Source organism: Lissotriton helveticus, chromosome 4_2 (assembly GCF_964261635.1).
Source record: "Lissotriton helveticus chromosome 4_2, aLisHel1.1, whole genome shotgun sequence".
Taxonomy (NCBI): Eukaryota; Metazoa; Chordata; class Amphibia; order Caudata; family Salamandridae; genus Lissotriton; species Lissotriton helveticus.
The window spans coordinates 113,254,836-113,271,054 of record NC_136064.1 but is presented as its reverse complement, the minus strand read 5'-3'; the positions used below and the strand labels follow the sequence as shown (position 1 = coordinate 113,271,054).

General features: G+C 47.4%; 1 protein-coding gene across 1 annotated transcript in view; it reads right to left on the bottom strand.

The window, feature by feature from the left end:
* The window catches only part of LOC144752247 (germ cell nuclear acidic protein-like), a 111,666-nt gene that overhangs the window by 27,756 nt on the left and 67,691 nt on the right, over positions 1-16,219 (bottom strand). The window contains exon 7 of the mRNA XM_078640252.1: positions 7,697-8,155. Within this exon, the coding sequence (XP_078496378.1) occupies positions 7,697-8,155 (459 nt within the window). The remainder of the gene's footprint in view (positions 1-7,696; positions 8,156-16,219) is intronic.

Genomic DNA, 16,219 nt, shown 5'->3' with positions numbered 1-16,219 from the left:
TACTATGAGTACCCCTGAGCTAGATAGTCGCTGCTGGTCGTTGGTGCTGTGGGGGTGAAGAGGGTCAGCCACTTGCGTACTAGAATTCATCTTCACCAGATCAGAGTGGACTAAGTGGCAATTGGGTGATTAATGCTTCGACTTTAGGGAGGTCACTCTTTCTCTCTGATCTATGCAAATAAAATCACTGTATTCGCCCTCTCATGCCCAAGCTCCTCTGTCGCCCAGACAGCTCTCATCAGATTACTCGCTCTCCCCTTCCCCTGCACACACGTGAACACCAAAGACAGGTGCAGTCTCAATGGCAGAGCTGAAGCAAGCAGCTGCAGTAGAAGTAAAAGGTGCAGCAATCTGGCCACTCCCACAAACGAGTGGGAAGAAATACAAGCTTTTGCCCTCCATGTAACATACATTTGACAGGTAAAGATTGAATATTCACACAGACACACTCAGAAGGGTATCTCCAACAACCCAGTGCTTCTCCCTCAGCAATAAGGTATTTAGGAAATGTATTGTGTAATGGACCAGTCAGGGATGGACTTGGCCCTCTGTCAGCTGTCCTCCAATAGAACTGTTCGATGCATGGGGACTATCGTCCATTTGCAATTGGTTCCCATTAATTTCCACAGTCTCAGAGGCTCTTTTTTTTCTCTGCGCTCAGTGATACCTGTATTCCCTAGCAAAGGGCAGGAGGGAGAAAGCACAAGTGACACCGATGGTGCCCATGGAGCAGCAAGACGTCTCCACACCAAAGCCAGCCGCAGAAGTCAGGATGACTGATGAGAATCCAGATGTTCCTCAGACATTTGGTCCAGTCGATTACTGGCTTATAACTGGGACAGTTAGCAGCTGGGTGACACACACAACATCTCCTGAGGACATTGTCGGGCCACAAGCCAGTCAAACTGGTGATGGAGGATTTACATATACCCCCCGCTCCCCCAATTCACATGGAGGTTCAAAGCCACTGCTTTGCTTGCTCCAGTATAAAGGGAGACAATTTGAAAAGCTATCGTCGAGTACTTTGCTATTAATCTGAATTCAACATCAGGGGCAGACACTCTATGGGAGGCCTTCAAAGCTACGATAAAGGGAGTTTGTATAGGTACAAATGCAGGGAAACTAAAAAACATCAGAACGCAAATTAAAAACATTTGAAAACATTTGGCTATTGGAAGGGGAGTATGAGCATGAATCCTGTAACACCTTGGCTACCATCAGAGCACTCATCTCCAGTTATCAAGACTTTGCTGAGAGGGAACTGAAACATCTCTCGAACAGACATGTGGCACAGACCTACAGGGGAGGGAGGGCGTGCACTGGTGGTCAAACTGAAAACAGGAGGAAGTCCACCACAGGTGATAAAAATAACGGACGATAATGGGAAGGATCACACCCAGAATTCTGAGGAAATTTGCAGACTTCTATGAGACTCTGTATGCCGCACGGCCAACCTCTACTTCTGACCAAATCTATAAAGCTGGAGGAAGTGTGTGAGGCAATACGGATATTACCCAATGGAAAAGCCCCTGGCCCAGATGGGCTAACCTGTGAATTTTATAAGGAAAATGTAGATTTGATTGCTCCTCATTTTCATGAACGTATGACGAAGCACATAGCAGGCACATTCTCCCCCGACATTGCGTGAGGCCCTGGTTGCCACCATCCTCAAGCCAGATAAACAGCTGGAGCGCTGCGAATCATACAGACCTCTTTCATTAATTAACCTGGATGCAAAAATCCTGGCAAAGATCCTTGCCAACAGGCTCCAACCTCTATTGCCGAATATGGTGCTACGGGACCAGTTCGGATATGTCCCAATGCGATCCATCGTTCCCAACTTCTGTAAGGTATTTGCACTTCAAAATCAGCTGACCCCAGAGCTGGAGGCCGCGGCCGTATTACTTGATGCAGCCAAAGCATTCGACTCTATAGACTAGGAATATATATTCACAATGCTTGTACGGATTAATATACTTGATCCATTCATGAGGTGTGTTAAACTGTTTTACACGGGCCTGTGGCGAGGGTTCGTGTTAATGGGCATACATAGTCGGTACTGCATATATACAGAGGCATCCGGCAGGGGTGCCCTCTCTAACCGCTCCTTTTCACAATTGCACTAGAACCGTGGGCATGCATTGTACATCAACGACCAGCGGAGGCAGTGGTTAAGTTTCACCACCACCCAATAGGCGTGTCATTATATGCAGATGACATGGTCCGCTATGTAAGACATCCATCTTTGTAACCGGTCACCCCTGCTCGGAGTACATCCAGTTTGAAAGACATTCTGGCGTTATTGTACACTGGGAAAATTGTACATCATCCCATTGACGCTGCACAATATCCGTCCATTTGGAATATCCACTAAAGTGGCGCACTGACACAGTGAAGTACCTGGGAGTGCGGATACATAACAAACCTGCGAGGGTTATCAGGGATAACCTTGGTCCAGCAATAAGAAAATTTGAAGAGCGGGTGGACAGGTGGATCAGGATGCCACTGTCTTTGGCAAAGTGGCCATAATGAAAATGGCAGTAATAGCACAGTTCCTCTATCTATTTTTTAATATCCCTATAAAACTGCCACAGAGCCTCTTTAAAAATCTACAGACACTTAATAAGGCTGACGTGGGCAGGAGAGCAACTCTGAATTTCTTGGAAGGTACTGACTTTACCGTATGAACGGGGCGGCTTCAGTGCACCTGATGTATATTTGTATTCTGTATGCAGGCGCAATATGCGAATTATTGGCATCAACCTCCAGTTCAAGCAGATTTGCACCCCATATCGCTCCAAAATGTCCATCCCCACACTAACAAGGAGGCCTCACGCGCTGAAATAAACACTATTGCGGCACCACAGCTACATGGCATGCTATAGGCACGAAAACGCTCAAATTACCTCTATAGCCCCCTGCACTTCCCCATGGCCATCGTCTGGCTCTCGCAGTGACGCAAGAAGAGGAGTGCCTTTCTCTTCTAACACAAGTGGGCATTGTGATAATGGGAGAGGGGTGGTGCGGGACCTGTGATTGATGACAACAGACTCAATAGAATATAGTATCCAGGTATGTTTGCTGGGTTTAGTTAAGAAACTAAAACCTCATGGGAGGCGATTTATGGCATTTGCGCTTCTGCGGTCTAAAAGACGGGTGACTGTACACAGGGGTCAGTGCAATGCAGCAAAACATGACAGATGGTTGAAAGATAGTGTACTGCAGGGACACCTCGGCAGCATACTCAGAGGAACCACCCGTGACGTCACAAACCGAAGGACCTATGGACTCCTCTTACAACATATTTTCTTGGAAACACGGAGGTCTCCAGGATGTCCAATGAATTGACGTTTGCCCAGAGGATACACTGTAAAGTGAGGTTTGAGGACTTGCCATGACATGGTCTATTTTATAGATGATGTAGAAGGGATGAAGACGCTGATGTCACGAGCTGAATCGTTCGATTTTTCTGTCTTGTCTGCTGAACAAATAAAATCTAATAAAAAAAATCTAACATTACTTTAACCTTTGTTTTTTTCAGTGAATTGCTAGTTTTTTTAACGCAAGTAATATTTTATTACAATATGTAAATCCAACTCCTGTACCTCGCGTGGCCTTTGAGCAGGGGTTGGCTGCAGGCCAGGCCTATGTCCAACACCAGAAGGCAGCCAGCTCCCATGCTGCGTACACCCTTTGGCCGGGCGCGGTTAGCAACAGGGCTTGGCTGCTGCCAGGTACTGTGTTAAACCCCCAGCAGCTACCAACAACACGCAGCGCCAGTGCACAGCCTTTGGTATGCGCAGCATAGGGTTGGCCTTTGGGATCCAATTCCTTGGGGCAAAACATATATTAAAGGTGAGTGGGCACCCTTTACAACCCTTGAAAGGCCCCAGGGACCCCATCTCATACCCCAGGGCCAAACTTAATTTAGAAGGGGAGAGGGGCCATGCGGTAGCCCTACCTGTCCGTTCTCGGGCCCCAGGGATACTTCCAACATCAGAGTCCTCATCTTGTGAACAGACACCAAAGCAATGCCCCTTCAGATAGATGGGTCTGAGGAGCAGACTTCACACTAGGAAGAAGAGGCAAACTAACCCACTCTGCTGACCTTAGGAACAATTGTGCCTATTAAAACCATGAACAGATGCCCATGTGGCTGCCTGGCAGATGTCCAACACAGGGCCACCCTGAGGCCGGGCTGTGGTGGCAGCCTCTGCCCTGGTGGAATGAGCCCCAACACTGAACGATGAAAAGAACAATCTATTACGATAAGATCCGTTTCTGTACCGCCTCTCCCTTCACAACTCCAGCACATCCAATAAAAAGGTGATAAGCAACTCTGTCCTCTTGAATGCTATAAATGGTGAGGACAAAGGCCAGCCATGGATCCAGCAGGGGCAGTCTCGCCTACTCCTTACAGGATGTGGTAGAGAGAAGAACGCAAGGAAAGTGGGGACACAACTTTCAGAACGAAAGGTCCATGAGTCTGAAGAACCAGCTTGCCGGGAAAGACTGAATAACACAGGAGGTTGAACACAGGCCTCACAGTCAGAAATCTCAGGGTAACCTATGAACAGGCTCTAAAGGAGCGCACATCAAGAATTTCATAACTCAATGGAGGTCCTCTTACGGCATAATGAGGAGGGCAGGAAAAATAACGTGCAAAAGCCCTCTTAAAAAACAGATCACAACATGTAATTCTAATAAAAAATATCCAGCGAATGAAGAAAGGCACAGAGCGCTGACCAGTAACATTTAAACGTTATTACAGAAAAGTGTACCAGGCCAAAGACGGCAAGAAAAAAAGGACATCAGACAACCTGGCTTACAGAGGGTTAACCGGCTTCTCGCACCAGGCGGCGAACTTGGATCAACGGCCCGAGCAAATTGATTTTGTGGAAGGGCGGACAACAGCCAAAATGACATACCATTTCCAATGGTAGATCAAAACCTCTTAACCAGTTCTACTCAATCGACATGCAGGGGGTGAAGATTGTGGTGGTTCAAGTGCAACGCCCTGCTCTATTGCAGAGACACCACATCCTCCTGAAGAGGGGGGCAAATGCAGAGGCTCAGCAATTAAGCCACCTAAATGCAAAATGGGTCCACCTCGGGCAACAACAACACTTCTCTGTAGAGAATCCGAGAATGACTCCTTAGCGTTTTGCAGAAACTGGAGAACCAAAAGCAGGAGTGGTCCTGAACTGTAGGCCGTGACCAGACTGAGATCTGAAGGTTGGTGAACTGGAATGGGCCAGACGTCGCTTCTTATGTTCAGCTATGTAGAGCTTGGTTTCCAACTTCCTGATGACCTCAGAGTTGGGAGCATTTTTACAGGACATGGAATCGCGTAAGGAGACACCAAAGGCAAATGTTCTCCGGGTCTTAGGGCCCATTATGAGCAAGCAACATTTGTGACTATTTAAACCCTGTTGTCCTGGTTGAGGTGGAGGAGGGTTACATCACTGCACACGGTCAAAAGTTAGAACAAACAAAAGTTTGATACATGGTACCCATAACTTAGGAGTGGAGTGACGCTCCAGATCTGTGAAAAAGAGCAACATACATAGTGCGCAGGAGTAGGGCCTATAGGTGGCTCGGAGACTAGGGAATGAACGTAGTTGTGACAAGACCAATGTAGAACTCGCTGATGAGGAAAGAGTTTACGGATCCAACGGCACATTGTGAAATTCATGCAAGTCAGGAAGCTGTGGTTTCTATCATGAAACGCATTTACTTATTTAGTTAGGCAAACTACTTTGTAAAAGGCTTACGGGCATTACACAGAGCCTCAGAGCGCACTCAGTAACAGCAGTGGTCTAGACTAGAGAGACGAGAGAGCTAAATGTAAACAGAAGACAAAGAAAATTGGAATAGACTTGGAAGGCATTCAAAGCCTTGAAAACCCAGGACAGTTTTTCAATTTTTCCTGAGGTTTCAAGCCAGATTGTTCTGCAGATGAGGTACACCAATGCACTCCTTCTAGATCCGAGGAACATGATAGACTGATTTGCGGATCACAATGCATACACGGGGGCATCCTTTTCCAACAGCATGAAGTGAGGAGATTTCCTAGAACCATACAAGGGTATTTAAAGTGCACAAGTCATTCTGCACCTACCAGTTTACACTTCTTTGCACCTCTGAAACAGGACCAAATGTGTGACGGTTTAACAGAGTCTTCACTGCAAGGTTCTGATTTCTTCACAAGGGGTCCAGGCAATAGACCTGCTGCCCCACCTCCCCCAGTGCAGGCTAATGCCGCAGCTAATTTTGGATAGTTCACAAGCAGCTGCCATCTGGCCAAGGTTTAAGGCCACCATCATGACCTGGTATTTAGACCCAGAGAGATGTTATATTTGCAGCAAGGGTATGGGGCGTGTCTATCTTTTCTAGCTGATAACTGTTCCAGCGGCAGATGGTTTTGGTAAATAGGAGCTCAGTTTTACTGCTATTCATCTTTAAGTTGGGCAGCTCTGGCTCATTCTTTACTGGATGGCCACAAAACAGCATTTAACCTTGGTACCAGATGCTGGTTCACAGTTAAGTTTAACACTGTGTTGATTATCATAAGCACAAGAGAGGGCCCTGCAGCCAAAACCTCTTTTTAGAGAAGTCAAATGTGACCAGGACGAGCCCGGTGAAACGCCCCGGGTCACCTCTGCCTTGTCAGATTTGTACGGGAAGGTGGATTAGTAAAAGAGGCTTGTAGAGGTGGGTCAAATTATATTTAAACCACTAAGACATGTTACCGGCTATGCAGAGGTCATCGAGTCACTGAAGGAAGGCGCCATGATCTAGTGCTTCAATTACAGCATATGTTCAAAAGACCCAGTTCTGCGGCATCCTTCTAGTCCAAAGTGGCTCTGGCTTCGTCTGAAGTGACCACCAGTCTGGATTCCGTGCCCTGCACAGCATAACAGCCACTCTGACAGATCAAACACAGCTTTGCTACCAGCTTTCCCATAGCAGGTAACAGTGTGACAGGCCAATAATTGGTTGCACAATGGGGTGTAGAATAAGTTTCTTCCGAATTAGAAGATCAGGATGGAGCTAATGTACATTTTTAACTAATTAAGGACAGCAATTCATTGCTTCATTTAAGCAAGAAAATAAGACTTCAGCATAGGAGGTAACCGCCACTCCACCAAAGAAAACAAAAAACATTTTTACACCACATGCAGTGTCTGCTTGCCTTTATAGCAGGCTCTTCAACACTTAAGGGAAGAAAACCAAAAAACTGAAAATCTGGAGCTCAAATACTAGCCCACCTCACTGCTAGAGGGGACTCTATTTGGGGAAAGTAAACCATACTCAACCCTACACCGGAGGCAAAGACTAAAGAGTAGCAACCCTTACCAATACACCAAACCATAAGAGATTTTACAACAACTAAGGTTAAACTATGGTCTTTAAAAAGTAACCTTACAGCCAGCAAACATAGATCCTGTTAAATTAATGGTCTCACACACATATTCCTCTACCACAACACTGGTATCCACACCTTATAGCTACATGCTGTCCAGAAAGTGGCTGATCCACCAATGGAGTGTTTTACATCAAGTTAATTCTGCTCATCATTTGTGGCCCCTCCAACAACGTATGAACAACAGGACGAGGAAAGCAGGCACATGTCCAGAAGACCATCCCACAATACTTTCTATCTGCAGAGGGCTCGTTGGAACGTTACACTTACCCCCTCCAACTGTCTTCAGATCAACATTCTTGCTAGCGGTAGAAGTTGGTGTCTGTGGCCGAGTTCGGTTCTTTATTCGTACCATTAAAGACTCAAACTCATCCTCGGAGCTGTCCAACTCGTGAACAGTGAGAGTCCGCGGCGCCCAACTCGCTGCTCTGTGTATGGCAGGATTGGGTGCAGTCAACCTGGACTTTGGGTCAAGCACTTTGTTTGGGAGCAGCCTGGCAGGAATGGGGCCCACAGGCCAGTCAAAACTGGTTAGCCGATCGTCCTTTAGACTTTTCGTTTTAGAATTTCTTCCTTTGGCATTTCTCCGGTCCCGCAAAGTGCTTTTCACCACAATGGAACTGTCATCCGAACTATCATTCCCAAACACTGGCGACACCCAGTTCTCGGGTGATGGAGGCTTTTTTACTGCAGGTGGGACCAGTCCATGGACCTGGCCATTCTTCACACCTAAAAAGATAAAAGCAAAACATAAAAATGACAATAGTGCAGGCAGCGCTGATAGAGATCTGACCAACAAGATTCATGAAAGAGCCTGGATGAACAAGTGAGTATACAAGCCATGTGCAGGACCAACCTGTGGGAAGCTGGCTCTGCATATACTATACCAAAGTGAGATATAGTGTGCACAGAGTCCAGTGGATCCCCAAAGGTAGGCAGAGGTAAAGCTAGATAGCACCTCACTCTATTTGTAGTAGTGTAGTCGAGCAGTAAGGCTGTATCAGAGGACAGTGTTAAGCATTTGTTGCACACATTCAGTCAGCAAATGAATTCACACACTTCATAAAGTCTGAACTTCAAGCCAATTTGTTTGTATAAAAATATTATTTAGTTGTATTTATTTCCTAGAACCAAGCAAGTCTGACACAGGTAAGTGTATTTGATCATTTTGAAGGTAGGTTGAAAAATACAAGCAAGCTGAATGAAAATGACAGTCACAGGTTTTTAAATGCTTCCAATACAGTGGAAATTACTGTTGGATTACTTCAAATTACTTTCCCTATTACTTGTTCTTCTCAGTGTGATACACCTAGATTTCACACTGGGATATTTCAGAGAGGAAAGATAAGTAAGCATTTTTTTTTTAGTTCTTTGCAGTTTTTCAAAGTTCAATACAAAACCAACTCCACACTTTAACAGACAAACAGTCAATGTAGTAAGGGTTCCACCAGGGTCAGTGATGCACTCTCAAAGCACCCTGAGCAGCACTACAGCAGCCAGAGTGCAAAGTGTTGAGGCCCAATGTTATCCAAAGGGGGATAGGGCGCCTTCTGTTGGTGGCTGCTCACGAGCAGGCCACTGGGTTGTGAGAGCCAAGCTCCTGGGGTTAAGCTCAGGGCAAAGGGGGATCGAGTCAGCACCCAGAGTACACCTGCAGCGACACAGGGGCAGCTGGGTGCAGGGTGCTGTTTTTGTGTCGGGCACCCTGTTGATTTCGATGGGGATTCTCCGGTTTCAACAATGATTGCTCTGGGACCAAGATCTTCTGGAGGCGACCATCGGTTGGAGAGGTATATTGGGATGCATGGGGATGCTGGGACACCATCGGTTGGACCACCCAAGGCCGTAGGGCTTCCAGTGCAGGGGTGTCTTTAGGCGTTGGGTTTTCTTAGCAGCTTCGGTCGCTGTAAGGGGGAGCCTCTAGAAAGAAGCTGCAGGCGCCGCTGGGAGATTCGAGGCAGGTCAGAGATCACCTTATCTCAAGTCAGGATCTCCAGGGAGACCTCCTCGTGGTGTTGGGCCACTAACTCGGGCCGTGGGCGACGGGTGGAGAGTGGTGCAGACTCACGGATTTGGCCAGAGCCAAAGTCTGTGGGTGAACAAATCTTGTGCCTATGGGAAACAAAGTATTTTCTGTGGAAGGCAGGGCAGATCCTTGTGGATGTTGAGGTTGCTGGCTGCAGGACACACCAGAGTTTCGCTTCTGCAGGTTTGAGGTGGGGACAGGCCAGTAGGGCTGGGGCCAAGTCAGTGGGAGTTCTCCTCTTCTTAGCTTCAGCGCGGCTGTTCGGTCCTTCTTTTCTTCTTGGTTGTTTCTTGTCTGAAGATGCAAGGTTCGGGGGTGGCCCCTAAATACTAGATTTAGGGGCATTACAGGTAAGTAAAGGTTGGAACCAATGGTTTCATTCCTTGGGGTGGGTACACCCCCTATTATGCCACCCTCCAGTGGGAGGGGGGCATATGCCTCTCTTGTTGGTTGGGTCCCCCCACCTCTGGCTGCTTCACCTCACCTTCGCCACCTGAGGGATGGGGCTGGCAAAGGTGGGCACACCTCTTCGTCACTTAGTTTTCCTGATGATTCTCCCGCCCAAAGCGGGGGTCAGAACCGGGGGGGGGGGCAGTTGCTGGAAGCAACAAATGGCCTGGGGAAGCTCACAGAGGCAGCAAACCTTTGAAGCTTCCCCTTCGTGGACCCTGCCCATCCTAGGGGATGAGGCTTGGCATCTCGTCCCAGTATGTGCATGGTTTCATCCCTCACCACTGGTATAGTGCACCCAGCTAGAGGGGTGGCTGACCTATGCCAAGGCAGTGGCTTGTAGGCATGGCACACAGGGTTGTGAGTCAGGTCGACTCTTCACTTTGTTCTGCACCAAAACACGCAGCCTGCAGTGGCAGTGTGTGTGTGAAGGTACAGGGCCTCTACGTGTGGCACAATATATGCTGTAGCCCTTAGAGGCCTTCCCTGGCCACAGTGCCCTTGGTACCATTTACAAGGGACTGACCTGTGGCCAGAGATGCTAATTGGGGTTTGTTTTCAATGCAGTTTTAGGGAAGGAACACAGGCCCTGGGTACCTGGTTGGCAGGAGCCCAGGGCACACTCAGTCAAAGCACATCAGCAGTTCTGAAAAATGTGGGGTCAACCATGCAGAAAGAGGGCACTTCCTCACAGATGTCCTCAGAGTTTGTTGTACAATAGATCCAACACTGGCATCAGTGTGGTTTTATGGTCCTGAGAAGTTTGATAACAGACTCCTTCGCATTCAGTATAGTCATCAAGGAGCTGTGGAGTTCGTAAGGACAACTCCCAGCACATGCACTCAATACAGCTTCACTGCACTTACAATATGAGAATAGACACTGCAGGGGTATATTGCTCATTCCGCTGTGCCCTCGCCTGTGGTATAGAGCACCCTGCCTTAGGGAGTTGAGGCCTACTAGAGGGGTGACTTACCTATGCCACAGACAGTGGTTGTAGGCATGGCACACAAGGATGTGTGCCATGTGGACTCTTAGGTTTTTGTCTGTACTACACAGTCTGCAACTGCAGTGTGTATGTGTTTGCTGAGGGGTTTCTAAGGGTGGCACAATTGCAGGCTGCAGACCTTAGCAACCCTCTCTAGTCACGGGCCTCTTGGTTTCATGGTACTTTTTACAAGGGACTTGTGTTTGCCAGAGGTTTGCCAATTGTAAAAACAATGGTATAGTTTAGGGAAAGAACACAGGCACTGGGTACCTGATAGCAGGGCAGGGACCCAGTGCACGTTTAGTCAAAGTGCATCAGATATCAGGCATACGGTGGGGAGGGGGGGGGGGGAATACTGTGAGAAATACCTCTTTTTGCATGGTGAGACCTCACTTTTTGCCTGGGTTCGATGCGATTTCAAAAGTAGTGCATAGGGTCCCTGCCAACCAGGCCGCCTGTGCCAATGCTCCTTCCCTAAAAACAAATCCCTAGTTGGCACTTAGTCCCTAGCAAATGGTACTCTGAGTACCTGGGAGGCCAAGAGGATCCCCCGAGACCCCACTCACTAGGACCATTCCACTGCCCTTGCAGCTTGCATGCACCTGTGAGGGAGAAAAGGACCAAGGCGACACGGCCCCCTGCCTGGGTGCCATGCCAACCAGCACTGCCTGAAGGCATAGGTAAGTCATCCCTCTAGCAAGCAACACAGCCCTAAGGCAGTGTTCACTATACCAGAGGTGTGGGTATATCTGCAGGAGCAGATCTGCCTCTACGATATTGGGGTACATTCCTTAATATTGTAAGTGCCAGTGAAGCCATAGAGAGTAAATGGGCTGGGAACTTGACAACTCTAGTTACACGGCACCATGATGGCTTGTCATATAGATTGCCTTTGCCTTCATACTGTGTTAAGTTAGCATGAGCTTGTTAGAAGCTAAATGCCATGTTATCCTTTCTGTTGCTTTGCACAAGGCACATGATATTATAAATGTTTAGAGTTTAGCAGAATATTTTGCTTCACACGAGAATAATATGTTTTTCTTATAGTATCGGTCTAGCTTGGTAAGCTGTGTCTGCACAGTGAGTGCCGAGGCCGTCAAGGTTACTTCAACACAGTAGTTGTTTTTCGGTTTGATCAGGGCACGTCCTAGACATAACACATATGCAGCTGTGGGTGGCTCGAGTTTTCAGCGCGTTTAATATTGCACTGCGAAGAGCATGTGGACACAGTCTGACGAACCTTCGCATGCAGAGAGCTGGTGTAGAATATGATGTGATCTCATTCTACTAGAACCTAAGGGATGGGGCCGCCCTTGTAATCCCAAGAGAACTTCTATAGATCTAATTCAATATACTAGCAAGGGAGGGTAAGATTTTTGTACCTTTAGCCTTCTGACCTTTAGCATTTAACATGCTTTCTCCCTTTGTATTCTATGGAATTGTAACTATGCTGATTACTTTGTTTCTTATAATATGGCTGCTTGTATTAGCTAAGATACTGCGCTTGAGAACACGGCATTAGAAATAAATATTTCAAACTAGCACTTGTGCTCATTCACTCCTTGTTTTGGATTGATCAGTGAGTAGAACGAAAGAGTGCTCATGTGTTCCACGTTTCCTGAGGTGTTTTAAGTCCATGTTCTGGGTTGTCTAAACAATGGGAGTTTGTAAGAACCAATGAGACACTGATTGCTAGTCTGGTAGGGGAATTTGGATACTAAGGTGAGTTTTGGCACACCCTAATTCACTGAGGTTCCAAGTCATTGTGTACAGTTCTGCGTAGAAGCGGAATCCCTGCGACAGGCTTTAATTAACCCAGAAGTGTTTGGTACTTTTTTCAATAAATCCCCACGGATGCCAGTGTGGGATTTATTGTACCATGTACCCGGAGGGCCCCTCAGAGGTGCCCCCTGAAAACCTACCAAGCTGGTATGTTCTCGGACAGGCTGTAGGCAGCCAGCCACCACCAGACATGTTTCTGGACTCTTGAGTAGAGAGCCCCTGCTCTCTCGGACCAGAAATAATGCACATCCTGGGCAGAGGTGTCAGACCTCTTCCCCCCAGGATGGGCAAGGGCTCGAAGAGGGAAGCTTCAAGGGCCTGCAGGCTTGGTAACGTGCAGCGCCAGGTTTACACCCCCACTTTGGGTGGGAAAACCTGCGCTACAACTTAGAACAAAAGGAGTTGTGCCCACCTCTGCACACCCCATCCCTAAGGTGGGTGAGGCAAGGTGCAGCACATCTTTCAGTCCCCACCATCTTGAAGATGGGAAGACCCTCCAATAAGGGCTCAGTCCATGCCCCCTCTCACAGGAGGGTGGCTTAATAGAGGGTGTAGTCACCCCAGGTAAGGTGCCCATAAAACCTCCATAAATCTAGTATTCGGGTGTTTCCTCTGACCTGGAAATTATATCTGCGATGACCTTGGAAGAAAGAAGATGACCCTGCAGAGAAGACTCAAGTAGACGACTGCCTTGGCTCCAGCCCTACAGGCCTGTCTCCAGCTTCCGCGAACCTGTGACCGGTCTTAAAGCCAGCGACCTCCGAAAACCCTGGGTGGACTGCTGCCTTCGAAAAAGACTCCTCCCCCTGGGCCTGGTTGAGCTGTACCAACGATACCTAGACAACACCCTACATCTCAACTTACCCCCGGTCTTTGGTTTTCCTCCTGCCACCTCCGGTGACACGTTTGCAGCCTCTCTGCCGTAAGAAGAAACCCCATTGGAAAGCATTGGGCGTCCGACATTGAAATTGCACCCTCCACCCAGCCGCCCCCGTATCTCCTTGGTGTATGTTTGGTGCGGCTTTGTGCCCCCCGTGCTGGTGCTAATACCCAAAGTCTGGACCCTGCAACTGATTTACCTAGCAAGCAGTGTGGTCCCAGGCATCCCCCGTCTCCATTGAAAAGATTGGACCAAACTCCAATTTTGACCTCTGCACCCAGCCGCCCCTGTGATGTTGGTGGTGCAGTTTTGTTACTCACCTTAGCCTTGGCCCTCGATGACCTTTGGCTCCAAAGACTGGGATTGTAAGTGCAATACTTACATGTTTATTCGCAATATTGTTTTCCCCATTGGCTAACATTGGACTGTGCTGATAAGTTTCTAAATGTCTATTTTTGAAAGTGGTCTATAAATAAAATGCAAAGTATATTTTTCTAAATTTGGTCTGGATCTCCTTCTTGAGTTCTGTGTTCCTTATTGATCACTGTTGTGCAATAAATGTCTCACACGTCTGTTACGCCTAAGGCTGCTCAACCACACTACCAATAAGGGTTTTGCATTGAGCCCTGTACACTTTTGGGAAATCTCTGGACTCTGTGCATAGTATAATCACCTAGTGGCAACATATACAGAGCCAGATTCCTACACAAGTACTGCAACAAATCCCCAGTTCACGACACAACCACATCAGCATCCAAAACAATTGTCTTTGACCGGCTTCCTTCAAAGCAGATAACAATAACAAGCCACTTAATTTTCAAATTAATATACACAGATAAGATATTGAATTCTCCTTCAAGGGGGTCTATCCGGAGTCCTTACCAACGCACACATCAGCCAATGCTGGTCTTGCCCACATGTGGCATTTTTGTACACATGTTGGGAGGGATGCCCCAAAGTGAGCCTCATAGGAGCCAGGAGGTTCCTAAACACCCGATGTGTACCACACAGTCGGTCTGGAAACGGAATGGTAACTACTCTCCCTTTAAGATAAATCTATTTTCTTAGGAATTCCCACCAGGAGTGGCCTTTAAAAGGCCAAAGCTGTGTACATAGTGCACACAGAAGGCCTCAGTCACCATATAATGCTGTTGTCTAAATCCTCCTGGAACACAAACAAAAGACTAAACCTACTCATGTCAAAAACCACTCCCCAGAGGCTATATGTACGTAATATATTTTAGCCATCAGATTGAGTATAGCAGTCTTTGAGATAGTGCTATAACGTTATTAAGTAGGAACGAAAGCCAAGCTACACAAATTGTAAAGTAGGAATCAGGCAGGTATTTTTAGAGCCAATGATTTGTACTTTAAAGAGAATAATGCAGCAATCAGCAGCCCCCCTCCCCCTTCCCCGAGATGACTTTCCAAACCCACAGAGTTGTAGATCCTCTCAGAGACCGTAAGTAATTTAATGGTTTTAAATCTGTTCATATAATGAACAAAAACCAGCATTAAAACAGTACAGTTGTGACAGTGTATCCCCCTCCCCCTATATCCAGTGATCATTCAGTGTCAGATATCCTCACCTGTTACTGCATGCCTAAATCAAGAAAGCCACGCTGAGGTCAGGCAAGACCAAAACACAGACTATAATCCTGATACGTCTAACCTTTTGGGGTACCCTTGCTGTGGCATACCCCCATTTGCAGCAAAGCACAGATCTACACACACTATTGGAGTAATCTGGCTGGCCCTTTTCTATCCACACATATGCAAGTGACTGAGTCTCAAGGTAACAAACGTTGGTTCTCGTCCGGCGTGCCTTCCCAGCAGTGTCGTTGAGGTTGGGATGTCAATGTTCCTTCACAAACTTAACATAACTTTTGTGACTTCTTCCTAAAGGATTAGAATTCTCAGACGCGGCCAGCTGCTGTGACTAAAGGTCGTTTCTCTGCCACAACTTCTAAAAAACTAACCTGTGCAACCCCGAAAATCATTTGCAATCAGACCCCAGAAGAGTATACCCCATAAATGTTAAATGTTAAAAATGCTTATAAAGCGCATGGCTACCCCAGTGACGGGGCATCCCAGCGCTTGCAGACAGTTTGAGAGAGAGGCGAACTAATCCAGGAAACGAGTAGCACCACTTAGGAACCCAGGGTATAAGGGATCTTTGGATTCAACAAGAGAGGTACTGAACTGTTCCTACAAGGAGGGGGAGGTTAAGTAAAAACTAGCGTGACCGGAGGTGTAAATATTACACCTTGGGGCATCCATTTTGTTGGATGTATTTGCCTCACACACCCCGAAGGATGTCATGCTTCATCATCGGCGGTTGCTCCTCATCGGGGGGGGCGGTGCAATCCCCGACGGGCACACCTCAAAGAGGGGCACTTTGGCGGAGATCTTTTGTATCCAACTGCCCTATGGTGAAGTGCGGGTGTGTGGGCGAGAGAGCAGGTGAGCCTGGTGTGATAGTTAAAATGCAGCAAGGGGTGCCGGAAAATATTTTATTCTGGTGGTCCCCCTACTACAATTAAAATCGTGAAAACAAGCTCGCTTGGTGTCACCTCGTTAGGTAGAGTGACCCTTGTCGAGCTAAGAAGAACAAATGGTCAACATGTTTCTCGCAATTGGGTAAATCTCCTGCGATTCATCAGGACC